General features: G+C 44.3%; 1 protein-coding gene across 2 annotated transcripts in view; it reads left to right on the top strand.

The window, feature by feature from the left end:
* The first annotated feature begins 1,986 nt into the window (after nucleotides 1-1,986).
* Nucleotides 1,987-27,384, top strand: part of SLC30A10 (solute carrier family 30 member 10) — a 32,192-nt gene continuing 6,794 nt past the window's right edge. Inside the window, exons 1-3 of one of the 2 annotated variants that reach the window (XM_032466754.1) lie at nucleotides 1,987-2,437; nucleotides 19,869-19,946; nucleotides 26,900-27,139. In XM_032466754.1, the coding sequence (XP_032322645.1) occupies nucleotides 1,987-2,437; nucleotides 19,869-19,946; nucleotides 26,900-27,139 (769 nt within the window). Of the gene's footprint in view, nucleotides 2,438-18,051; nucleotides 19,227-19,868; nucleotides 19,947-26,899; nucleotides 27,140-27,384 lie in introns of those variants that run through there. The other variant, XM_032466753.1, reaches the window with a different exon arrangement.

A 27,384-nucleotide genomic window follows, 5' to 3' on the forward strand; every position in this document is an offset into this window, starting at 1 on the left:
ATTTTACTCCTCAAAATGTGTCATAACAGAGTAATAATTTAGGGATAAGCTATATGCTTAAGGATGTTTACTATAGATTATAAAATAATGTTTTAAAATGGGAGTATGTTCAAAGTTCAACAAAATGGAAATGTTGAGGTATATTTTGGCTATATCCACTTGATAGACTAGCACACACACACATTTAAAATGATGATTGTAAAAACTAGAAAATGGCAAGGCAGAATGAGGGAATAAAATTTCTATGTAAAGTATGATTTCCACGATGTTTAAAAATAAGCAGGTTCTTGGAGGGAAAAAAAGAAAAGCAATACCTGTTGAATGAGTGAGGAGCCTGAGGGATAACAGGCTGGTGATAATGTTAGCACTGCTATTACTTCACACGTGGTAAGTATGGGTTTGTACTATAGCTCCCTCATTCCTTCATTTTCTCACTCTTCTTTGACAATTATTTCATAACTTCCCCTCTCTGACTTTTGGTTGATCGTCTTGATTTCTGTTTCACTAAGAAGGTAGAGACTATAGGAACAGACCCACCCCTACCTCCCATCACATCTGCCCTACGCACGGTCCATATATCCACCTTCTCAACTGGTCCAGACGAACCATCTTCTCAGAGCCAAGGGCAACCGCTCCACTTGCACACTAACCCTCATCCCCTCTTGCCTTCTCAATGGTGGCATTTCAGCCACTGTCCCCTCTGTGTCATCACACCTCCCTTCTCTGAAGGACCTCTCCACTACCTTGTAAATATGCTGTCTTCTCCCCAAACTAAAAATACCCTTTCCTGGCTCCATATTCCTTTTGCTTCGCAGTAAGACTGCGAGAATTGTCTGCACGTGCCGTCTCCAATTTCTCTGCTCTCTTCTCCTGAGCCCACTTCATGTCTGCCCCCTTGCTAAGGTCACCAGTGGCCTCCATCAGGTTAAACCAGTCACTTCCAGTCCTCGTGTTTCTTACCCTCTCAGTGTTTGACCCAGCTGGTTCTCCCTCCGCTTTGAAACATTCTTCCATGGCCTTCAGAGTCCTTCTCTCCTATTTTCCCTCCCTGGTTGGTCCTTCCCTCTTATCTCTTCATATCTTCTTCTTTTTCTACTTTCTCTCACTTCCTTGCTTAGACAGTTTACAGCTTTTAATTCTGTAACGATAGAGGCCACTACTCTTTTAGATATTTGGGAAATGGTAAATAAACCTTTAAGGGTTGTAAGTGACAGATGAGAAGATTAAAAACAAACCAAACCAAAAAAAAAAAAAAAAAAAAAGTCCTTGCATCACTGAAATCAAGTCATTGTAATTTGGCTTTTTCCCTGAAACTAACTGGGATTTTGTCTTTAGCTCCTCCAGTGTAAAGGTAGTTCTTTCCTGAACACGAGGAATGTTTTTCTTACTTATGGAGAATGTGTGGAAGTAGGGTGATTGTTTATCCCAGATCAGTGGGCAAGGCAGCAGAAAAAAATCACCCAGCTTCTTCCCTGGCTTTCACTAACTGTAGCTCTAATCTCTGGATTAGTGACCCCTAGAATATTCCCTGTTCCATTCAGTGAACGGCATTCAAAACTATTTACGCACCAGGTTGACAAGATATGACTGTTTACGTCAAACACCAGAGCAGTCACTGCAAACCCGGAGTGTGGAAAGTGAGAGGGCCACAGCCACGGGTGAGCTTGGCATGATTCCGACACAGAGGCTCCTGACTTCTCCAATTAAGCTCACAAATAAATAAACAAGAGAAACCCCTCAAGTTCGTATCTGAAGTCAGTGATTTCCCCCTCAAGTCCCCGCTCACGTGACATCTCTTGCTTAATTGCCCTTTAAACTGTTTTATGGCTTTATAGCAGCCTATAAAAGGTGATTTTCAAATGTGACAAGCGCTGCCAGGCTGAAGGGGAGAGTTACACAGGAGCTGTCGTCACTGCATCTGGACCTGCTCCCCTCCGAGCTCAGACTCCCCAGGCCGGGGAAGGGGACGGCGCAGAGCCGGGCGCCATGGGCCGGTACTCGGGGAGAAGCTTCCGTTTAATCCTCATGTGCGTCGTCAGCATCCTCCTCTTCGTGATGGAGCTGGTGATCGCCCACATCGGCAACTCCCTCTCCTTGGCGTCTGATGCCTTCGCGGTCCTTTCCCACCTGGTCTCCATGGTCGTCGGGCTCGCGGGCGTGCGGGCCAGCAGCATCCGACGGCACAGCAAGGGCACGTTCGGCCTCCTGCGCGCGGACGTCCTGGGGGCCTTCGGCAACTCCGTTTTCGCCGTGGCCCTGATGTTCAGCATCCTGGTTGAAGGCGTCAAAAGGTACATCAACCCCCAGAAGACGCAGGCGCCGCTGCTGGTTCTCGGCGCCGGACTGGTCGGGCTGCTCTTCAATGCTTTGAACTATGTCATCTTCTTGGACTGCTGTTACCGCGCGCCGCCGGGGCCCCGGGGAGACGGTGAGACGGGTAAGCGGCCGTCGGGGCTTGTGGGACGGTCAGAGGCCAGGCCGGCGCTCTCTCGGGGGCCGCTGGGGGTGCTGGGGGCAGAGGCCCGATTCCTTCGGTCGGCCTCTTGTCCCCGGGACTTTACTGAAGGGCTTTCTCCAAAGAGTCGCTTCCAGTCCAAGTTCCTTGTCAGCTGGGTGGCAGCTGGCCACGTGGGGGTCTTTAATTTTCAGTCCCCGGGAATGAAAAAAACGTGCAGACAGAAGTGGAGAGGGGGTAAAGCACCCAACCCTGGCCGCAGGGGGAGCCCTTTGAAAGAAAGTGGACGCGGCACAGGAAGAGTCTCCTTTAACAAGTGGCTCATTTTGTTTACCCAGATGTGACCCGGGGCTATGTTTAAAAATAATATTTTCATGCCCCCTCAATGTGTTCAAAAAATACTGGGCTGCATAACCAACTCCCAACAATTAAAGAAGAAACAAATCTATGTGGCTGATAAACCCCCAGGAATATATTCAAGGAATGTGATACAATGTGGAGAGAGAAAAAATAAAGGTGATTAGTACACTTAGCTCTCTTTTTGGAGGGGATGGAAACATTTGTGTTTATTTATTCTATACATCTGTCCTGTTTGAGAAAAAGGAAAGCTGCCTACCTGTGAATCTTTAGGAGGGACTTACGAGTGGGAACCAAATCACTGGGTCATCTGTCAAAAGACTGAATTAAATCTGGGAAGAGAACAAGAAATTGGTAACAAAGAATCCAAAAGATAAATTATTAGGTGGAAACAAATTTCTTTATCACCACAAAAGGAATTTTAAAAAATACATTAGAAGCTTCTTGCAGAAGAGCAATTTCCAGGGCTTTGTGAGGCGCTGGACCTCAGGAACAGACCAGGTCCAACTCCTGGTTCTGACACAGGGCAGCAGCCAGTTTGCTTCACCTGCCCTGTTTGCCCACCTGTAATGTGGGGGCAGTAAAGACCAAACGGGATCCCAAGTACTTAAGCACTTAATAGGCACTTGGTAAGGAGTATTGTTTTTTAAAGAAATCACAATGCAAGCCTTTGAATTATGTGGTAATCCAGTATCAATGAATTCTAATTGCTCAGCTGGTTTTTAAGACATTTCATGATTCTTCTTATTTGATGCTGAACAGTTGGGGCATCATATAGCTCAGCCTGGGAAACTCAGGGTAAGAGTTTGCATTTTTTGTCATATTCCTCCTATCTTTCCTGCCGTTGTAAACGTTGTCACCTGGGAACAGTCCCTTAGCCTATCTCTGTTTAAACTTTTCCCTTGGTACAATGTGAATTATGAGAGCACCTTTAGTATATGTTAAGTATAAAAGGGAACAGACATGAAACTAGAGTCTGTATCTTTATTTGATTTAATGAATCAGGGCCTCATCTTTTGTAAAAGACGATAATTAGTTAACTTGAGATCCTATGCCTTGTTTATATAAGTCATCACGTAAAAATTACTACTTGACGTTCCAGATCATAAAATCCACATATTTGATACAGGAAAGAAATATACTTCTTGCTAAGTAAAAATTTAAGGCGAGGAAGCTGATCAAACAAGTAGTTAGTGTTGGCAATGGAAGTGTCACCATTACTAACCTTCCCTTGTGTCTTCAGTTCTAATTTTGTCTTTACTCTTGACAGATGATATTTACCTGCATAGAGCAAAAGCAATTTAGGCAAAGAGTTTGATTCTTTGAACGACACCAAAATTTGGTAGGCAAACATGGCTCTATTTTTAATACATTGGATTATTATCAGATATTATAATCTAATAATTAGTTTAGCTCTAATTTGAGAAGCAGTGCTTTCCAATGTTTATGTCCATGCTAGGATAACAAGAGGCTTAAGACAAATATTTCACCCTGACCATATGGGTTTCTCCTGTCTTAATTCCAGAGTATTTATGTTCTTTTGAAGTGTTTGATGCTATATGATATTCTACTTTAAGTAACTGTACTGATAGGTACCATACACACATATAGCAAATGCTTTAAGATCCATGTTGTATGTTAAAATGATTATTTTGGTAGATTTTGATATTTCTGAATTCTTCTATTAGAAACTTAACGTGTTTAAACCCTCTAAGTGATTTTAGGGTTAAGACTTAGCATTTACGTCTCAAGTTATGTATTTATCACTTTACTGAAACATACATTTTGATATCCTTTCTATCACCTAAGTAAGCATAAGGTAAAGAGTAAATATTTGGGTTAGATAAATCTCACAATCTGACATTAACCCAACTGTCTCCTCTCCTAAGGAGAAATATGATTAATCCATACGTGTTGATTTATACCAGGAGGTATAAAATATGAGGGAAAAAAATGACTCTTGACTTCAAGAGATCCAGGAGAAAGGTTTTCTATATATCTAGAATTCTAGCTTAAAGCATTTTGAAGTACCTATAGGCTAAAGAACTGTGGTACCTCCTGGTTGAGTGATCAGAATCAGGTAACCCATCACTTTGTTTTGTGAGATGTGGATCTAAAGAGACAGTTTTACTTAGCAAGCCTTCAGTCTCTCCTGGTTCTGTGGCTCTTTTCCATGTTTTGCTTTATCTGAATGGTGTGGGAATTGACACCAGTTATATTTTATGTCTGAGATCATAGAAGAGTCAAAAATAAGACCACACATTCCAATTAAATATTAACAAAACAGGCTGTGCATACAGTTAAGACTTTAAACATCTCTGGGATTCATGGAGAAAATACATTGGAGAATCAGACAGAAGGAGCAGAAGTTTAAAACATTACCTGGGAGAAAAGAATGTCTGAAAGATTGCACCGAGACAGGGAGTCTGGAAGATTTAGATCAGTATATAGCCCATGCGAGTCCATCCCCGACAGGAAAAGGCAAAGGTGGAGCAGATATTTTTGGCTAAAGTAAAAGGCAAAATGAAAAAAGTAAAAAGTACCAGCATGAAAGAAAAAAAAGTTAGGTTTGAAGTCCAAAATTTGGATGGCTCTCTGTGTGAGTGTGTTGGAGGGAAGACGGTTATAGATGTGTCTGGGGAAAGCAGGGAGGGGTGAAAACAACAGGTGCCTTCAGGTCCTAGGAAGAGCGGGACAATCAGTTTTCTCTCTAGAGACTTAGGGACACCATTTGTTTTGTTCGCCTTTTTTCCTACTCCTTGTTTACTTTATTAGATCTTCCTTGACTTTCACAGGGTTTTTTTAATGTTCTTATTTTATTTCTATTTTTCAGGCTTTTCTTTAACATTTCACAAACAGAGCTCTCTTTGCCCTCTATTTGTGTTTAAACAAATACTTTGCCGTACGTTGGCTTTTTATTTTAAACAAAAGGTAGTTCTGTGTAGCTCTGTGTAGGATAGGCTTACCATTTACATGATTTATAAATGACACATTTAGATCTGAAATATCTGTATTATTTAATTTCTTTCTTTCTTTCTTTTTATAAAATGCCTTTTTCTGTGAATTTATTTACATTAATTTTGTTTTGATTTCCAAACTGCTTTCTTTCCCTCTCTCTCTCTCTCTCTCTCTCTCTCTCGCTCGCTCTCACCACCTTTCTGACATTTTACTTCCCCAGCCAACCTGCTAGAGGCAGTGCCCACACGGTGATCAGCAAAGTTCATTGCTGGGGAGGGTTTGCACACTGCTGATTGGCTGCTCCCAGGAGCTTCTAGTTAAGACTCAGTGCTGTAGCCTGATGGGAGCCTTTCACACAGACAGTCCTGCGGACACTAAAAGCAGATTTTATCCAGAGACAAGCAAAGTAGGCAAGGCTCATGGTTTTCGGAGAGGCGAGGGGGAATTTGCCGCCTCTCTCCCAGCACCCAGTACCATGGAGTAAGTAAGTCAGACCAGAAACCACACGAGTGAAGGCAGCTTTTCAAATCGGGCAGGGGAAGAAGGCTTCCTAGATATTGGTTCCCTGCGTCCTCTTTCTACTGCAGAGGCTGGATTGGAATGATGGGACGTTGGCAATAATTATGAAATAACTTTAGGAAGCATGATGCTTAATTCCCAGAAACTGTTACTTTGCTGTTTGTCCGTATCTGACCCTCCCCGTTGTTTTTGCAAGCATTTTCAACCATTCACTTCCACGCGAGGGTTCAGTGATAAGTATACACACCTACCCCAGATCACAGGATCTAGCCCAGAACAGAGGCTTGCTAGATTCCCTTCCGTCTCTCTGCGTGTTGCTGACAGTCTGCGCAGCCCCTCGCCTCTCCTGCTGCCCAGGGACGGGTTCTGGGTCAGTCACAGGGAATGAATAAGAAAGCTGAAAGGGAGACTGAAAAATAGGCACTGTTTCACGTTTGTGAGATCAAATTCAACTGAAAAAAAAAAGATAAAGAGACCAATTCCTCGTTCTTAGCCGTTTTCTTCTAAAATGCAGAGGCCACTCTGATAACTGAGTTAATTTTTAATGAAACTAAGGGTTTACTGACATCTGGGAGTTGTCAGACACTGTGAAAGCGCAGGGAGAGTCATCACAGCAGCATGTCACCGACATTTGGAGAATTATATGTTTTGGCAAATAATTAGCGAGAGAGAATACTTACTATCTCTATTTTTCCAGATAAGCAAACAGAGACTGAGAGTCAGGAGCACAGTCACACAGCTAGTCAATGGTAGTGTATGAAGAATGAGAAGGTTGAACGTAGGCCCTTAATTATAAACCCTGAGGGAAAAAAAAGACCAAAGAAAGAAAAAAAAAATCACAGGGTGTGAAAAATTATTTGGCAGTGATCACAAAATGGCATGTCAAAAGTGCAAATGGATACACTATAAATTGAATCCTCATTCTGATACTGAGGGACCTCTGGAGAGTTACTTAAACTTACTCAACCTCAGTTTCTTCATCTGTAAAATGGGTAATTATCTATCTTTGATATGAAATATGAAATTATATTGTGTGTATTAACTGCTCAACATGGCACTTGGTGGCTGTGGTTGGTAGTGACTGTCCAAGGGCTGAAGGGACAAGAACAAAGAAAATATTACTGAGATCCTTCTGCAGACCAGTCCTCACCCTCCTTCACACCCAGGGACCGGCAGCCGACCTCAGAGTGGTTTGCTGTTAGTCATATGTATAATCAGTGCAGATCCATCCCCATTCCTGGAAAACCTCACAAAACAAGTGTGTCTTCTGATGGCAGGTTAGCAGCATCTTTAGTGAGGTGAACCAGAAGGATCATGGACCTGTAATTAGAAAATACAGGTTCTGTAGAAAACAAACTTATGGTTACCAAAGGGGAAGAGGGGAGAGGGATAAATTAAGAGTTTGGGATTTGCAGATACACACTACTGTATACAAAAGAGAGAAACAACTATAGTCCCCTACTATATAGCACAGGGAACTACATTCAGTATCTTGTAATAACCTGAAATGGAAAAGAGTATGTATGTGTGCGTGTGTAACTGAATCACTATGCCGTACACCTGAAACGAACTCGCATTGTAAGTCAACTGTACTTCAATAAAAAAAAAAAGAAAATACATGTTCTGGAACTTCTTCCCTCATTCACTGGGTCTGATACTGGAGAAGACACTTAACTCTGAGTCTCATCTCAGGTATCAGTACACCTATTTTAAAGATTCTCCATGCTTTTCTTTTGATAAAGAATAATACCTTCATGATGTATTATTTTTCAGAGGGCTCTTATAAATGTTACATTCCTCATCCTTCAGTGCTCAAGACAGCACTTTGCAGAAGGGTACTACTTATGTTTTTCAACTGTTAAAGATGATATATTTTAAACTGTGGTAACATGTCAACGTGTCACTCATTAAAATAATGCAAATGTAGCTATATTTCCAAGTCACATATTTACAAGTTACAAATGGAGAAACTGAGGCACTGGGTGCTTTCCAGTTGACCCAACGTCATTGCTAGAACCAAGACTCTACATTTCCACACCTTTTGTCTACCTTGGGATGATTTGCCTTTTAAACGTTTCCCCGCAGTCCTGTCTAGTGAGTAATGACATTCTCGTTTTCCTGAGGGGCTTAGTTTCTCAGGAAAGTGGGGCAAAAGTGAGCTTATTGGTTTTGTTTTCTTTTGGTCAGCTGCTTACAAGCTATAAAGAATTTATTTGCTATTTTTTGCCTTCTTCTTGCTCTTTGGTGGAGACAGTAGTCATGGCGGGTTTACAAGACATGGTGTGAGATTGCCTCTGATGACTGTGACATACACGCGCCTTGTCATCATTTTTTGTGAGAGGCAGGAATACCTGGAAGCTCTTTTCTTAGAAGAATGTCTTCCAAAGTCCATGTCCTGATAATTACCGTCTACCTCTGAGCGGGTGTCTTGAGAGAATCTGGAGGAAGAATTACTTGAGAGTAATTCTCAGTGACGTGCGTCTGGGCTTTTGTTTTCTATCTGCTGTGACGTTTCTAAGCATGTATCAGCCCAGTAGATAAGAGGAAAGAAAGAGGATCCTTGACTCGGGCCAGTGGGGACTAGAGGTTGGCTCCTTGCAGGAGAGCAGCAGAGACATCAGGTTCAGGGAGGAACTGTCTGGACAGGCCACCCGTTTTCTGTAGAATTCTTAACCTAAAGAAACTGCCGTGAGATTTTGCAGGAGAGAAAACAGGGGAGCTGGCAGCTTGCTCTATCACTGCTGACCAAGTCAACTGATGACATTGTCGGGACTTTACGGGGCCAATAAATAATGTCCACTCGTGAGTCTAGAACCAACTGAGAACTGAGGGATCTGAGACAGGAGGCAGGTGGTGATAAAAACCGTAGCTCCATTTTTGAGAAAAGCTGGGTTGGAGGATGGACTATGGATGTCACAACAGGCTTCCGAACACTTACCTCAACAGTAAACACATTCATCTTCTTCGGGCCCGAGCTCAGCAACTGGAGACACAGAGGTGGGCCCAGGACCAGAGGGAACGGATGCTCTCTGAGGGCAGGCAGTTCAAAGGGTAAAGCCTGGGAGGGGCTGAGCCAGGCCCTTTCTGTTCCTTCCACTAAACCCACCAATGAGAGAAGACCTTCCCGCCCCAGGAATGACTTGTCACGTGGAAGTTGGAGAGAGAGTGAAGGGGTCAGAAAGATCCTACCTGGTGGTCACTTCATGGGAACACAAGACGAGGGGAACGATCTCCCCCAACTCCCTCGAGCTTTGTGTGCTCTTCACTCGGGGCTCCCCTTGAAGGGCTAGACGAGCAGTCATCAGGAGGGTATGCTGCCCACAACAGCCACTGTTTACTTTGGGCGTTCTCCTTGGGTCCAGTGTTTGGCAATTTTGATACCCCTCCCCCTCCATGATTAAAATGGATTAGAACAGCAAGTATATTAGTTAAATGAACTCTGAGGCCCCACAGATGGTCAGTATTGCTCATCAGAGATCACACAGTGACATGAAATGAGAGCATCGAGATCGTCTAAAAATTCAATGTCAGCAACATAAAAATGCCCCAAATTTAAACAACAGGAGTCTCCTCCTACTATCAGAGCATAAAGGAGAAATTAAAATTCAAAATGAAATATATTTGACTGCATGAGTTTCTAGCCAAAGAAATCAAAGCCCCTGATTATTAATTTAAAAGCCAGATTAAAGGCAAGTCAAAAAACAAAACTCATAAAACCCCACTTCTCCCTCACTTTGGGCACAGTCTGTGTGAGTTTCGTCTCAGGCCTGGTAGAGTCATGGTCCCTTCAGTAGTTTTAGTCTGGATTCTCTTCCACTGGAACAGATGTCATCCCTGCAGGACATCCGAGGTTGGAGAAGTTCAGCACCTTTTAAAGACCTTCTCTTTCTTTGTCTTTGGTGTTCTTCAGTTTTGCTACAACAGTTCCAAATGTGAATTTCTTTTTATTTATCCTGCCTGAGGATTGTTGTGTTTCCCAAATCTAAGCTTTTATATCTTTTATAAATTCTGCAAGATTTTCAGATATGATCTTTTCTAGTTTCGGCTCTCCCCCATCTCTCCTTCTGCAACATTGGTTAGATGATATTGGATCTTCTCACTCTGTCCTCCATGCTTTGCAACCCCTTTTTCCTATTTTCCACTTTTTGTTGTTCTATGTTGCAGCTTAGGTAGAAGAGGAGAGGGAGAGAGAGAGGGAGGAAGGAAGCATGTTGCAAGCTAAACAACCCCCTGAATTCCACGTCCATCTTGAGCGCCTGTTTCTGCTCAGTCCACACTCACCCTCCGGTGCTCAGTCCACACTCACCCTCCTGGGAGTGGGCTTTTTCCAATCCTGTGCCTCAGGGACCATTGCCTCTGCCTCTGGCTCTAGAATTGCCGAGGCCTGTGAACCCTGCTTCCCAAGGAAGCTCCTCCCTCCCTCCCATGTTTGTTTCAGCCTGAGGGTGCATCTCGGCAGACTTCTCAGCTGAAGCTGTTTTGAATAGTTCGAAGCTCGTCGCGTTGCTCCGACATCTTGATCCTCCAGAGATGGTTTCCCACAGCCTCTGAGTTGCAGGTCTCGAGCAGCATGCCTTCCTGCTGAGTCTCCTGCTCTGAAGGCTGGGAGGGGCTTCCAGCATTTTCCGTGTTTTTCTGCTCCTCTCTCAGGAAGGCTCCGCCGAGTTGTTGAAGGTTGAATGGGTTCATCCAGTTCTTACAGTCGTCCCCTTTCCTTCTCTGCCCCATGGAAGGCCGCTGTTTTTGCTGGACTTTTCCCCTTTGACTTTGTCCTTGTTTTCTGGTCAGACATTTATTTTTCTAACATAGATTTTTTTTTTATTGCAGTGAGAGAGAGGAAGTCAGTGTGTCATGGGTCAGCCAAAGGCAATGGTTGTCCAAACCAGGCTTGTCAACTCTCACCTCCCTGAGTTGGATCATCTCACTCGAAAAGCATTTTCCAAATAAACCAAAAATCTAAGCCAGGCCTGGACTCAAGCTCTTGTCTTCTTGCCTTGATCCCCTTCCGTGTGTCTCTTCCTCCTTGCGTCTATCCTTGGAGTCCTGACCGTCTGTTCTGGACCTCTCCCACAGGTCACAGGCAAACCCCTACATCCATGGTAATGGTTTTGCTTTAAAGCTCCTATTAGGTACCTTAGCTACTCTATGCTCCTTTTCCTGGGTTCTCCTCTCAAACAGCTCCACATCTTATTGACGCTTTGTATAGCTCTGCCAGTCTTTATGTGGTGGTTCCCCGTTCTGTTTACTGCATCACAAACCACCACATGCAGTGGCTTAAAACAGCATTCATTTGATGATACTCAGGATTCTCTGGGCCGGAATTTGGAAAGGACACAGTGGGAGCAGCTTGTCTGCTCCACGATGTCTGAGGCCTCAGCTAGGAAGATTCAAAGGCTGGGTGGGGGTAGTGAGGTGATGGCAGGAGGCTGCATCATCCTATGTCCGGCTGCCGGGCTGGAAAGTCTCAACTTTCCAGGACTGCTGACTGGACCATCCATGTGGCTTAGATTCCTCACAGTTCAGTGGCCTCAGGACATCATCCATGGTGGCTCAGCTTTCAGACATGAGTGTTCCATCAAACAAGGCAGATGCTCCAATGTCTTTTCTGGCCCAATCTCAGATTGTGTGGATTGTAAGCAAGTGACCAGATGGAGGGAAGGTCAAGCCCACAGACCCACTTCTTAATGGGAGGGGCATCCGGGTCTCCCTGTGGTGAAACATGTAGAACAGGAGATATAGTTGTGGCCACCTTTGGAAAAAAATGATCTGCACAGTCTGCCCTCCGGCTACAATTCACATCACTTCCACGTACAAAATCACTTACCGCTCCCCCAAAGCCCTGAAGTCTCATCCCATAGGGCATCAGCTTCACATTCAGGATCTTGTCATCCTACTCAAGCTGGGGTGAATGAGGCTCCTCAGGGACAGCTCCTTAAGTCTCCTCCCCTGCATCTGAAGATCTGTGAACTAAAGAAACAACGGGCTTGCTCGCCACACACCCAACAGACGACAGTGGGACAGACACAGGGTGACTGCTGGCTTCCCCAGCTGCTTGTACTTCAGATGGTACCACAGCTTTAAGAGAATGACTTTTTAAAATCAAAGCTTAGTTGATTTACAATTTTTTGCTGCATAGCATAGTGATTCAGTTATACATACATATATATTCGTTTTCATATTCTTTTTCATTATAGGTTATTACAAGATATTGAATGTAGTTCCCTGTGCTGTACAGAAGAAACTTGTTATCTACTCTGTGCATAGAAGTTTGTATTTGTTAATCCCGAACTCCTAATTTATCCCTTCCCCCCATCTTTACCCTTTGGTAACCATAAGTTTGTTTTTTACCTCTGTGAGTCTGTTTCTGTTTTGTAAGTTCATTTGTATCATTTTTTTAGATTCCACATATAAGTAATGATACTTATCTTTCTCTGTCTGACTTAAACTTCACTTAGTATGATAATCTCTAGGTTCATCGATGTTGCTGCAAATGGCATTATTTTTTATGGCTGAGTAATATTCTATTCTATATATGTAAATATATATACTACAGCTTCTTTATCCAATCATCTGTCGATGGACATTTATGTTGTCTCTTTGTCTCGGCCTCTGTAAATAGTGCTGCTATGAACATTAGGGAACATGTATCTTTAAAAGAATGACTTAATAGCCCCCTGGATCTGATTCCCTCTGGGGGTGGTGAGGTGCATTCTGGATGCCACTCAGTCATCTGAAATCTTGTCTTTAAGAATATTTAGATAGATGTGCATCTCCTTTTCTTTTTTTGCATCTGTCTGGCCTTAAGAAAATGCTCTCTTCCTCTGGTGCAATTTCCCTCTTGTTTCTGAGAGCCAACTACTTTTCCTCTCACCTCCTTTGCACAGGAAGACTGAGGCATAGAGTGAAAACAGTCATAAAAGCTCATGCTCACGAAGGCTTATTAAGACATCCCTGCATCTGTAACAACAGCCATTCTTCCGTAAGCACTAAGCTGCTTTCACTTGCCAAGGTCAAAATCCTGCGTGGCTCACACTATCTGAGCATTAACGCCTAACAGTGCTAGTCCTGGCATCACTAGGGGCCTCACTCTCCAAGTGTTACTTTGGCCTCTAGATTCTCGCCTTTATTCTTCTCAAGGTTCCTGCCAGCTCATCAGAATGTTAGGACTTTAGGGACTAATAACTAATACCTCTTTCCTACTTTACTGGGTTTGGAGCAATTGATAGATAAAATACAGATGACAACTGAATATAGTATCAGTTTTATTACAGACATGACATGTTACAGGAGATGGCTTAGATGTGTAGCAGCAAAGAGCTTTTTAATAGTTCATCCCAGAATTAAACTCACCCACCCAGCCCCAGACCTCCCTTCACGGGACAGATTCTGCCCCCATCAGTTTCCCTCATGTCCACATGGACCAGGATTGCAGGTCTCTGTGGGGAGGTAAATATCAAAAAGAAGAGGCCAGAAGAGGTTATCTGAGTCTGCTCCACTCTTTCTCCCACACCTACTAACCTGAGCAGTTATCCTGCCTCTGAGAAAAGGCAGGCAAGTGACAAAAAGAGGGCAGGGATGTTACTCCTGTGGAGATGCCCTCATTCGACTGTGAAGCTTGGGGAACAGAGGTTCTCCTTAACACCAACAAAAATCTGTGAGCTGGGAGGCTCTAGTGTGAACCCTGTGGACCATCTGCCCGAGACCTATTTATCTCAATGGGAAGAAGCATATTTGGTCAAGAAGTTGTGAGACATGTCCAATCTGAAGTCACCAGATACCTCCCCGACCCCTTCCTGTACTGTCAGCAGACTTGGGTCTAAGTCCCCCACTCAAAGATGCTTAATAAATGGCAAAGATGCAACATGGGAACTGCAATAAGGCAGATACACTACCGGAACCAGCAATAAGGCAGATAAAACATAAGTGGGAGAAAAATAATTACCCCTGGTGACAGAAGACATTTTTAGCTAAAACCATGAACATAAACTGTCAGAACTCAGGGGGAATAATGGAAGATAACAAAACATTACAGAAATGAAAACCCACCTTGGAAGCAATGAGACATAGAAAAATCACTGTATAGAACAACTGATGATATGGAAGGCGGGCTTGAGAAACTGACCAAGGAATTTCAGGCAATTAGAAGGAAGATAGTAGATCCGAATAACAAACAGTAGAGGTGCTCCATACACGTACAAGGTGTTTCCTGAGGCTGAAAGCAGACAAATGTATCAGAAAAAATATTCAAAGGTATAATGGAAGAATTTATTCTGAACTAAAGGAAGAAAAAATTCTGTAAATCAAAATGGAAAATTGATACAGAACAATCAATGCATACATTTTGGAAAAGTTTCTGAATATCGGGTGTAAAGAAAGAATCCCATAGGGTACCCAGGCCGAAAACAAACTCACCTACAAGAAGCAAATATCAGGCTGGATTCAGATTTCTTTACAATAACATGCAATGCCAAGATACACCGTATTAAATTGTCTCCCCAACAAAAAGTCTAAAGAACTTAGAAGCTAGTATTGTTAGAAGTCTTGGAGAAATGGAACACATACATTTTAAAAATTTTATTTAAAAATTTTATTTATTTCTTAATTTATTTATTTTGGGGGGGAGATAATTATTTATTTATTTTTAGAGGTGGTGCTGGGGATTGAACCCGAGACCTCGTGTGTGCTAAGCATGAGCTCTACCACTTGAACTATACCCTCCCTGAAAATACAGTCTAATATGTTAGTATAATGTGTGGAGGAAGAATGTACACTCAAGAGTTTGATGCCTGGATCAGATCTCTAATCTGTCATTTACAGATTATGTGATTGTAGGCAAGTTGCTTAAAATCTTTGGGCTTTAGGTTCCTCACCCATATAACAGGCATACCTTGTTTTACTGTGCTTCGATCAACTGCACTTTGTAAACAGATAGTGTGTGTTTTACAAATCAAAGGTTTGTAGCAACCTGCATCGAATAAGACTATCAGCACCATTTTTCCAACAGCATCTGCTCACCTCACGTCTCTGTGTCCTATTTCGGTAATTCATACAATTCAAACGTTTTCTTTATTATTATATTTGTTATGGTGATCTGTGATCAGTGATGTTTGATGTTACTGCTACAACTCACTGATGGCTCAGACAATGGTTGGCATTTTTTAGCAATGAAGTATTTTTAATTTTGTTATGTACATTGTGATTTTAGACATCATGCTATTGTACACAAATGGTGTAAACATAACTTGCATGTGCACTGGGAAAGCAAAAAACTTCATGTGACTCACTTTTTTGTGATATTCGCTTTATGAGAGTGGTATATCTCCCAGGTCTGTCTGTATTATTTTATGGGGCTGTTGTAAGAATGAAACAAGATAATAACTACAAAGTTCTCAGCACAGGGCTGGGCAGACAGAGCTCAATAAACTAAAACTACTGAAACCTCATAATTTATAGCAACTGTAAGATGCAGTCAACTTTTGGCAATTAGATTATGTATGTATAACCTATATATATATAGATGTGTGTGTGTATTACACACAAAAAAACTATACATATACACATAACTGTATGTGTATAATTATAGTTAGAACATTTTCCTTAATTGCACTTGGTTGACATCCTTAGCCTTTCTTATAGTCAGGTACTCGGCCAGGGCAGGGCACCTGGGACAGGTAGACCTCCCGCCTGTGCTTCTCAGCCACTGGCTTTGTAGTTCCATTGACTGCCCTCCTGGGGCAGTGACGTAATTCTTCTTATCTGCCTTGGGTTAGGGGAATGACTGGGCCACAGGCACAACTGATATATTTCTGCTGCTCTCAGGTTTTTCTTGCAGTTATGAGTGACAGAGAAATGCAAACAGCAGGGACTGTGTTAGTGCTGTCAAGTGATCTCCAAAAGGCCCCCTCCTCTCTTTTTTGAATATACTGGGGATTGAACCCGAGGACGCCTGCATGCTAAGCATGCGCTCTACCACTGAGCTATTACCCTCTCTGCAAAGAAGGCCCGTCTTATTTTGACTGCTTGGCTTGCAGTCATATGTTACATGCTTCAGAATCTGAAGACAGGATAAGCCAGAAACTGGGAAGGGAGCAGCACTCAGGCACAGCTCTTCTCGTGTGAGAGTGTCGTCCGTGTGATACTGCTATGTATGCACTGTATCACAAAGATGAATATGAATACGCTGATGCTAATATTCGGCCCTCTGGGGGCTAACATTTATTGAGTGCATGCTCTGTGCCAGGCCCTGTTATAATCACTTTACACCTATTAACCCTTTTAATCTTCACAACCCTATGAAGAGGCACTATTATTATTTTCCTTTTCCAGTAGTGAAAATGGCCCAGACAATTAAGAAACTTGCGCAAGCCCACACAGCTTCAAAACTTCCATCGGTCTATATTGCATGACTTCTTTTAAGTTCTTCATCATTTTAACACTAATTTTTAGAAAAGACTTTAAATGATTAATTTCCTCAAGTTCTCAGGGTAGAAATATTTTTCCTGGAGGTGAGAAGGGAATGTGCAACAGGCTCACTGAATTTGGAGGCTCACCTGGTACAGGGGTGAGCCCTTGGATCAAGGATGTTTTGGCAGGCTTGTTAAGGATCCTCAGGGATCATTAAAAGACAAGATCATGTTTTACAAGGCTAAGGCAATGAATGGGGCTAGAATTAGAAGGTTCTGCTAATGGATTCTGTGGCTTTTTAAAAATTGAATTATAGTTAATTTACAATGTTGTGTTAGTTTCAGGTGTACAGCAAACTGATTCAAATTCTTTTTTCAGATTTTCTTTTTCAAGTTCTTTTCCATCATAGATTATTATAAGATATTGAATATGGTTCCCTGTGCTATACAATAGGCCCTTGTTGTTTATCTATTTTATATATTGTAGTCTTTATGTGTTAATCCCAAACTCCTAATTTATCTCTGCCCCTCCCTCTGTGGCTTCTTTTCAGTGAGACATTTTTATATATTTCCAAGCCAAAAGCAGAGGTGTTTTTTTTTTTTTAGGAATGATTAAAGTTCAGGGCTTGGGGAGGAGGAAGGGAAAAGAGAGCTTATCAGATCTTTTTCGGAATGAGACAAAAGTGTAACAATGAAACAAACCAACAATGAAACCTGCAGGGGTTCTCTCATTCCACTCCCTGAGCTGGCGGAGAACAAACACCCTTCTTCAAGGACTCCCTTCCTTGGTTTCCCCCTGAGTCCTGGACAGTTCTCTTCGGGATAATGTTTACCTGGAACAGAGCCTGCTGTCAACAGAAAGGCTCTATTTGGAATAAAGCTTCATGTAGGTCAGTCATTGAACTCTGAGTATCAGGTCATGCTGTGAAGGACCCATGGGGGAAGAGCAGAATATTCTCTCCAGTGGCGAATGAGACGAGTACACGGAGGAGGTGAACCCTGGCTTCTCTGGTGGACACGGGACTTCTGTCAACCGCGGAGAAACTGCATTTCTGAGCGCTGAGCGGGAGGGTCAGGCTCACAAAAATGTGGCTGCCTGTAGTCCACCCCTGGAAGGAGGCCTTATGATCGAAGACCCTAAAGGCCGACAGAGGTGATGTTGTGCCATGAGGGGGTGACAGAAGCGCCAGTGTGCCCCTGTGAAGGCTGTGACCAGAAGAGAGGATAAAATAGCTATCCCGCAAGTGGTGGAGGAGTGGGAGTGCCGAGTGGGGGGGGGGGGCAACCCTAACTTCTCGAAATGCAAGGCAGGAAGCACCCCCGGAAAAGCAGGGTGGGTCGGGTTGGTGCTCCCGCGCCCCACGGGGTCACCAGGGAATCCGTAAGGAAGCTGCGTCAGGGCACGTACGCCAAGGTATTCACGTCCGCCACCGCGAACACACCCCGCAGCAGACAGGAGCCTTATCACTAAGAGTCAACAGTCACGGCGCGGATGATCCGGGGGACTGGAGAGGCGGGGTCATCGGGTGAACCCCACCTCTGCTTAGGGGGGAGTCTGGGATGAGTGCCATCCAGACACGCCCCCTCTTCCCAGCAGCTCCCCTCTCTGCCCACTTCTGTCCTTAGGGGGACAGACGCAGGCCCGCGGCCACGTGCCAAGGGAGGCAGGGCCGCGAGGGAGGGGCAGGGGCCGGGGAGGCGGCTGAAGGTCCTTTCCGAGGCGGCCGCCGCGGCCCCTCCTTTAGACTCTGGACGTGCGGGGACCGGGGCCGCTCTGCCTCCGCCTTATAAGAAGCCCGGGCGCCGGCGGGCAGGGCGGCCCGGGAGGCGGGGACCAGGCCACCGCGGAGTCCAGGGCGCCGCGCCCCACCTGTCGCGGCGGCGCCGGGCGGTCGGCCGGGAGATGGGCCGCTACTCGGGCAAAACGTGCCGGCTGCTCTTCATGCTCGTGCTCACCGTCGCCTTCTTCGTGGCCGAGCTGGTGTCGGGCTACCTGGGCAACTCCATTGCGCTGCTGTCCGACTCCTTCAACATGCTGTCGGACCTGATCTCGCTGTGCGTGGGGCTGAGCGCCGGCTACATCGCCCGGCGCCCCCGCGGGGGCCTGGGCGCCACCTACGGCTACGCCCGCGCCGAGGTGGTGGGCGCGCTCAGCAACGCCGTCTTCCTCACCGCGCTCTGCTTCACCATCTTCGTGGAGGCCGTGCTGCGCCTGGCCCGGCCCGAGCGCATCGATGACCCGGAGCTGGTGCTCATCGTCGGCGCCCTGGGGCTGGCGGTCAACGTGGTGGGGCTGCTCATCTTCCAGGACTGCGCCGCCTGGTTCGCCTGCTGCGGCCGCCGCCGCCGCCAGCTGCAGCCGCGGCATCAGCAGCCGGCGGCCGGGGCTGCTTTCGGGGGTCCCCGGGAGGCCGAGGGCCACTGGCCCGCCCCCACCCCGCCAGCCCCCGGCCGCGATTCGGCCGTGACCCTCCGCGCGGCCTCAGTGGAGAGGAAGGACGAGAAGGGGGCGACCGTGTTCTCAAACGTAGCAGGTGCCTTTCGGTTGCATCCTCTGGACTGCGTTGCCCGTCCCTCCTCCCGCGCCCAGTCTCTTCCTGCTCATCCCACGCCCTCTTTTTCACCTGCTTGCTTTTTCTTTCTTTCTTTCTTTTTTAAAAAATCTATTTCCTCTGCAGTACGACTTTCAGTCTCTGCCGCTAACTGAACATATTTATTTTTCCGCCTGGATCCTCGGGCCTCCTTTGCCTCTTTTCCCTTCCCCCAATTCTCTCTGTAGAGGAGTATTGATTTTCGTGGAAATCAGTTATTGTTAGGCAACAGATAGCACTCTCCACCCGTCCCCCCTTCGTTGGATGCCATCTGCACTTTGCTTTTCTCCCTCCCCCTTTGCCCATCCTTCCACCCCCTTGGGAATATGGTTTAGGAATGGGGGTGGGTTCCCACTGCCTCTTTTTTGTTTTAATTGGAATGAAAGTGTGAATGAAGTCAAAGGAGAATCACAAGGCTGATTTCAAGGCCAAAATGTGCTACTGAGGGTTGGGATTGTGTGTTTGGAGAGGTGGGGGTCTGATCAGCTGGTAGGAATTTAAAATAACAAAACCTTTTTTTGAGTCCATTGGTTTTTTTTGTTTGTAGAACTCATACACAACACAAGGTTTCTTCTTTGAATGCAGGTGATTCTCTGAACACCCAGAATGAACCAGAAGAGATGATGAAAAAGGAGAAAAAGTCTGAAGCCCTGAATATCAGAGGTAGGATTGACTTGGGGTCCATTTGAAATCCTTTTCAGGGTGACATATGGACTTCATTTCTGTTTGCCTTTTCATAGGTGTGTTAGAAAGTAGGCCGTTTACATGCAGTCACTATGACCTTAGTCTCTTGCCTAATCACTGCATCGATTTTGAGGGAGGCAAAGTTGCTAATGATTTATCCTTGCTCCACTTGGATCCATGCTAACGCCGCCTGCTCCAGGGCTTCCCAGATCAGTGGCATGCTGCTACTTGATTTTGCTGCTACTTGATTTTGCCCACCCGTGGAAACTGCTAACACAGAATGCAGCCTAGATGCACTGCACCTTCCCTTCCCAACTTCTTGGGCACAGATTTGAATTGAACATCATTTGGATAAAGGTTGGAAGGGAGTAAGTGGGCTGCTATCCAAGGTTATGCCCCAAATGACATCGCTTGAATGACCCTCCTACCCTCAGTTATTTCTGCCAGAAATCTGCTTCTGTGAGGGGTCTGTTGGCCCACCTGTATCTGCACCTCCAGGCCGGAAGTGGGGGTTCTGATGAGGCATGTGGAAAGCACATCACTAGGATTCCTCCTCCCACGTGCTCCAGGTCACATGCCCAGGGCGAGGCTCAGCCCAAGGAGATCAGACGTGCTTTTCTCACAGGACACCAGCATATTTCACTGCATCTCCCCTTCCCAACTTCTTGGGCATAGATTAGCTTCAGAGTAATGCAACAAGGATGAATCTCCAATCTGACAAAGAATTTCAGTAAAGATTATGCAAAGACTATGATGTTTAGGTGGTCTGGGGAAGCCTGTAGGGGGAGCTAAGAGGGAAAAAAAATACAAAGAAACACTAGTGACGCAGGAGACGCCTTTATTTCAGTCTCATATCTGTTTCATGAAGTGACACCCAGGACGGAAAATCAGAAAAGGACAGCAACACATGAGTTCCTAAAAGTTTCTCAATCAATTAGTTTTAAAAATTTAACTGCAATAGGGGAATTCCTTAAAAAGTGTGGTGGTGAATCTTTTTGGAGAGAGAATCTATGATGAAAACTCATAATCCTTTAATTTATCCTTTTTTAAGCTTCAGTTTAAATATCCATATATGTATGTGTGTGTGTGTGTGTGTGTGTGTGTGTGTATGTGTGTGTGTGTGTATAGTGGGTTTTTAAGCTGGAGTTCATCACCATAGCACTTCACCTTTTCAAACCACATTCTGTTAACTGTTCTTTTTTAAACTGAGATAGAATTGGCATAGAACATATTAGTTTCAGGTGTACAACGTAATGACTGGATCTTGGTATATACTGTGAAACGATCACCACAATGGCTGGTTAACCTCCATCATCATACATTTGTGTATGTGTGTGTGTGTGTGTGTGTGTATGTGTGTGTGATGAGAACTTTTAAGATCTACTCTCTTGGCAACTTTCAAATATACGATACAATATTATTAATTATAGTCACCATGATGTACCTTGCATCTCCATGACTTATTTATCTTATAACTGGAAGTTTGTACCTTTTGACTCCACTCGCTCATTTTACCTACCCTACCCCCCATGTCTGTCAACCACCAATCTGTTCTCTATATCTGTGAGCTTGTTGTTTTTACGATTCCACATATAAGTGATACTATTGATTATTCATTCTTCCCTTATGTTACAGAGAAAAGAACAGGTAGGTGGAAAGAAGCTGAGAAGGAACAGTAGATCCCAGTAGCTATTGGGACCGTGTTTGGAAGGCATAGTGCAAGGGAAACTCGTACGAGCTTGCTAACTTTCAGTCCACATTGAATGGAGCTCCTGGGTACAAAAATGCCAGTGGTAAAACGCCTTGCTGTACCTGGCTGAGACCTGTCGGTCCACAGGTACTGACAAAAGTGCACCTCAAGCTTCCAACAGAGGTCAATAATGCAGTGGCAGAAAGGTTGGGATTTGGGTGCAAGCTGCCTGGTTTTGGGTCCTGGCCCTGCCACCTGAGAACAGTGTAACTTTGCAAGTTATCAAACCTCTCTAAGTCTCCAACTGCCACATCTTTAAAATGAGGGTAAGAATAGTACCCATTTCATGGGGTTGTGTAAAGGGCCCAGGCACATGGGAGGAAGGCTAGCTAATGTTGTGATGGCGTGCGTACTTTGTGCTGGCCCCATTCAAGAATGAGTCACTTAGCACTCGTAATGACCTTAGGAGGTGGGTCCTATTGTCAGTCCTGTAGTGAGTGGCATTTCCAGGCTCCAGCCTAAGCTGCTGCAGTCCAGGTGAGCTCAGTGCCCTGGCCGTGGCTCACAGGAGCCTTCCCAGATTTTGGGCTAAGGGGGAGGCTGGCCTCACCTTGCATTCTGTGCCCTTATCTTAGAGCCACGATTCAGGGAAGGGCCAGTTTCTCTTGTTCCAATGGAATAAAAAAGAATGACTTCTAGGAAACGCATGCCATCTTCTGCTTTAAAGCGCATTCCTTCAAAAATCTTCAGTGCCCTTTGTAGTGGTTGATTTTATTTCATAGGATCAAATATAATACATTAAAAAAAGGTTGCAATGGAGTGTCAGAAAGACAATCAATCCTTTGTATTTCAGTGTAACTATAAAGAGATGAATAACAACCCTGGCATCGTTTGAAAATCAACCTCGCTCTAGGAGATGTTTCTCTTTAATTCTTATTTTTTTTCTCCCAATGAGAAGGATCTCTCATCTTTCCGCAGCCACGGGTTAATGCCTAGTGCTAATGCTGTGTTTCCAGTTGTTCCGCAAATATGGCAGGACTGATGGCTTTTCAAAGTGCTGAGACTCACGTCAAATTTCAACTTATGTCACATTGCCATGCAATATGCCAGTGTTTTGGTTTTGCTTTTATTTAAAGATGGCAAGTGAGGGCTAAGTGTCCTGCTGTTGCCAAGCTACCTTGTGAAACTAATGACTCATCAGCTGATGGGACTGTCTAGCAGGTGGCAATCTCTGTCTCTCAGGTGGTGCTGCCTGATTTCACTCTCCTAGTCACGGAGGGGTTCACGTCAGGGTCTGTGCAGAAACCTTTACTGCATCTAGAAAGAGTTCCCAACACTGCTAGCATCCAAGAGCTTGCTGTTCCGTGCCAGCGCTCTTTTCCAGATGTTTCCATCCTTCTCTTCAGCTCTTTCCTGCCTCACCCCCTCCCTACCCCTGAGCGACCTCCCCGGCCCATCCCCTCCCCCCTCCATTTCAGGCACATGTACAGTGAGGGGAGGAGGGTTTAGTCTAGCGGATCTGGTTTGAGTTCTGCTTCTGCTTTTCACTAGATAGATGGTGACTGTGGGCAAGAAACATAACCTCTCTGAGCTTCAGTTCCTTTGTCTACGTGATGGGGATGATAGGCGTGCCGACATCACCGTGTTGCGGTGCGAGGCACCTGGCTGGTTGGATCAGCACAGAGGATCCATCAAGGAATCACGTCCATTATTATCATTGCCTCCCCATCAGTTCTGTACACTTCTCAGTAGGTTTTCAGATGCTGTTTCACGTCCTCGTCAGAGCTCGCCTCTGCGAGAAGTGAAGCAGACGTTATCATCATCCCGGTTCCACCGCTGAGAATCTTGTTTCTCGGAGACGTTGACTTTCACAAGGTCTGTGACTCATAGAGGCTGTCAGCTCTGAGTCTGAATGTAGTGCATGCATCTCCCATCACATCAGCCACGTTACGTGACAAGTGCGTCTCCATCCGCAGCCTCCCTCGGGTTCTCTGCTTGGAACGCCGTCTGGCTGAGTTCCCTCTGCCTGGAACGTCACTACCTTCTGAAGTCTGTCTCCTCTTCAGAGTCCTGCCCAAGTTGCCCATCTCGCCAGAAGTCTTCCCTGAGACTCCTCTATCTTCTCGGGCGAATAATCCTCTCCCTAGAAGTTACTGATACTCTTATCTCAGAATCCAGCCAGTGGCTGTGTTCCCCAGAGGACAATGACCATCTTTGCATGGGCCCCAGAAAACACACTGCAATAACCAAATCTCAGGAATTTAATGCAATGATGCTGTAAGCAATTTTTCATGCTGAAAGTCATGCGAGTTTAGGTCATAGAATCGATTTAGTAGAGTATGACTGACATTTAAAAAATTAACTTGAATTGAATGAAATAGAATAGAAAATAGTAATACATCATATGTAAGTACAGTTTTTAAATTTTTTTCACTAAACATTTGTTTCTGTGTTTGTGCTTGGGCTAGGATGCAAAGGATGATTCTTACTTTGGTTGATGTGAAAAATAAGTTTAACACTCTTTTATGCAATTCTTAGGGGCTAATAGTGAGATTTCTCAGAAGGAGAACCTGAAACTGGAACTTAGGACTTAGATGAGGTAGGATGCACAGTGGTTCTCTAGTCAGACTAGAGACATATCTCCAGACTTATATCTCCCCTTAGACACTTTGTAGCGGTGTGATCTCGGATCAGTTACTTAGCTACTCTGTGCTTCAGTTTCCTCATTTGTAAAATGAAGAGAGTGACCACTTCAGAGAGTCCTTAAGAGGACTTAACATATAAATACAGGCAACGTTATAACAGTGTCTGGTGCATACATGTTAGCTGACTTATTATTATTTAGTAAAAGGCAAGACTTACTCTATGTTGTGGGAGTTACCAAACAGAAAATAGTTTTTTGTTGAGTGCCTAGATTGTGTACGTCCAGTGCTAAAATATAAACAAAGGAAATGCAGGGTACAACCCTCATCCTCACATTGCTTATAGTCTAATGGAAGAAACAAGGCTGATATCCGTAAAAAAGAGAGTAACAGACGACGGTCTCATGCAGTGAGAATGATGTCGAGTGCATATAGGAAATATTTGGTCTTCATATTTTTATGGTAGTGTTTTGTGCTGCCCTGGAGAAGGTTAAAGCTTTGATCTTCAGTTCTTCCTGAGGGAACAAGGTGTAAAGACCAACTTTAGGGAATGTTTTGAGTTTCTCTTTGTAGCCGAGGACAGAGACTGGGGAGTAAGATGCTCCTCGGGGTGGGTGGGTGGAAGGGGACACAGAATTTACAAGTGGGACTATTTAATGTATTTATTGAATCAGGATCATGGTACCTTAAAGAAACAGCCAGAAGGAGATGTAGTGATTCTTTTTATTCTTGTATTTTTGGGGGGAGGGGGAAGTTGTCACGGATCGCATTTAGTATGTTTATAAAATATCATTTGACCTATGATGCTGCTCAGAATCCTAGAAGGGTTGCCAAGAAGCACTAGCCTCTTCCAAGTGAGGGTGTTCAGTTGTAGCCTTGAGTGAGTTGTTCGTATTTTGGATTATTTTTAATTCTACTAAGGGATTTTGTGGGATCCTTGGAGATACAAAGAAGATTCTTTCTTTCTTTCTTTCTTTCTTTCTTTCTTTCTTTCTTTCTTTCTTTCTTTCAGTATAGTTGATTTACAATATTCTGTTAGTTTCTGGAGTATAGCAAGTTGATTCAATTATACATATATATACAGATTATTTTTCATATTATTTTCTATTATGGCTTATTACAGGATATTGAGTATAGTTCCCTGTGCTGTACAGTAAGACCTTGTTGTTTGTCTATTTATATACAGTAGTTTGTATCTGCTATTCCAGACTCCTAATTTATCCCTCCCCCACTCCCTTTCCCCTTTGGTAACCATAAGTCTATGAGTCTGTTTCTGTTTTGTAAATAAGTTAATTTGTATCATTTTTTAGAGTCCATATATAAGATACATATTTGTCTTTCTTTTTCTAACTTACTTCAGTTAATGTGATCATCTCGAGGTCCATCCATGTTGATGCAAATGGCATTATTTCATTCTTTTTTATGGTTGAGTAGTATTCCATTGTAGAAATATACCACTTCTTTTTTACCCAGTCATCTGCTGATGGACCTTCATGTTGCTTCCATGTCTTGGCTATTGTAAATAATGCTGCTATCAAAGCAGATCTTCCTTAATCCATGTACTTTCTTCTAGAGCAATACTCTGGAGATTTATGTTCATTTGAATCACCTGGGGATCTTCCTAAAATGCAGAATCAGATTCAGTAGCTCAGAGGTAGGGCCTGAGATTCTGCATTTCTCACAAACTTCCATGGGATACTGATGCCGCTGGTCTGTGAACCATACTTTGAAGAGCAAGATTCTCATGCTGCTTTCTGTTAAAAAACAATAACAACAAAAAAAACCCTTTTTAAAAAAAATTGACATACTGTTATACTTGATAATCCTTCTGACAAATCTTCACCTAATTCACTAAACCCCAGCGTGGTCTACATCTTACAAGTAATCGGACACTTAGATTGTCTTTAGATCTTCTTTACTGGGATGACTTCTGTATCATAATCGAAACTTTTCAAAGCAGTTACCTTAAGTAAAGGCATCTACAATTTTTGTTATCATCTGTAGAATTTAACATTTTTTTAAAATCATGGCTCTTTATCTAGTGGGACTGTTGCTGGAGTCACTGTTCTGGGGAACCTCTTAAACCAGATGCAGTTTAAATGACCACAGGCTGAGAGAGAAGTAGGTAAATGCGTGCAGGGAAGGGGAAAGTGAGGCAAGGTGGAGGGAAGGCAAAGCAATAGAAGATCCCCTCTCTTGATCTATTTTAGTTCCCTCTCCCCTTAAAAATGTTTGAAGCAATTTAAAGCACAGACACTTGTCAGAAAGGGGAAAAAAAAAAAATTTGCGCAGCCTGTGTTTTCTGGCTTGGTGCCCTCTGATGGGCGGTGGGTGGCCGCAGAGTGGCACCCTGACCTGGCACTGTCCCTCTCCCACAGGGCAGGTGTCTGCAGCTCAGAGTCTTCCTAAGTTGTTCCAGGTTCTCTGGGTCCTGTGATTTTGTTTTCTGAGATACCGTTGCCACTGTTTCTGCATTTGAATCCATCCAAAAAGAAAACAAATAACCGCAGTAGTCGTCGACTGGGAAGCCAGGTCAGTGAGTGTCACACAGCTCCCCAACGTGGATCTGCACTTTAGAGGTCTTTCTTTCTTCCTCGCAGGGGTACTTTTACATGTGATGGGAGATGCCCTGGGATCGGTGGTTGTAGTGATCACGGCCATCATATTCTATGTGCTTCCCCTAAAACGTGAGGACCCGTGTAACTGGCAGTGCTACATCGACCCCAGCCTGACTGTCGTCATGGTCATCATCATTTTGTCATCTGCCTTCCCACTCATCAAGGAGACTGCTGCCATCCTGCTGCAGATGGTCCCCAAAGGCGTCAACATGGAAGAGCTGAGTAAGCTGGACAATTCTGATCTCAAACCACTGCCCGCTTAATGTTCTTCAGTCCTGAGGGCCAGCATGATGTCAGAAGAGTGTTGGATTTATGTATTCTGATATGCTTTAAATCATTGAGCAACAGAGACATCCATGATACGCTCTGTAGCCTGCTACGGTAGCTCACAGCTCCAAGAAACAAAGGTCCTTTGCAGCCCATGATTCTCTGATTCTACTGCAAATTTTTGAAAATGTAATGCTTTG

This window comes from Camelus ferus, chromosome 23 (genome assembly GCF_009834535.1).
Source record: "Camelus ferus isolate YT-003-E chromosome 23, BCGSAC_Cfer_1.0, whole genome shotgun sequence".
Lineage (NCBI taxonomy): Eukaryota > Metazoa > Chordata > Mammalia > Artiodactyla > Camelidae > Camelus > Camelus ferus.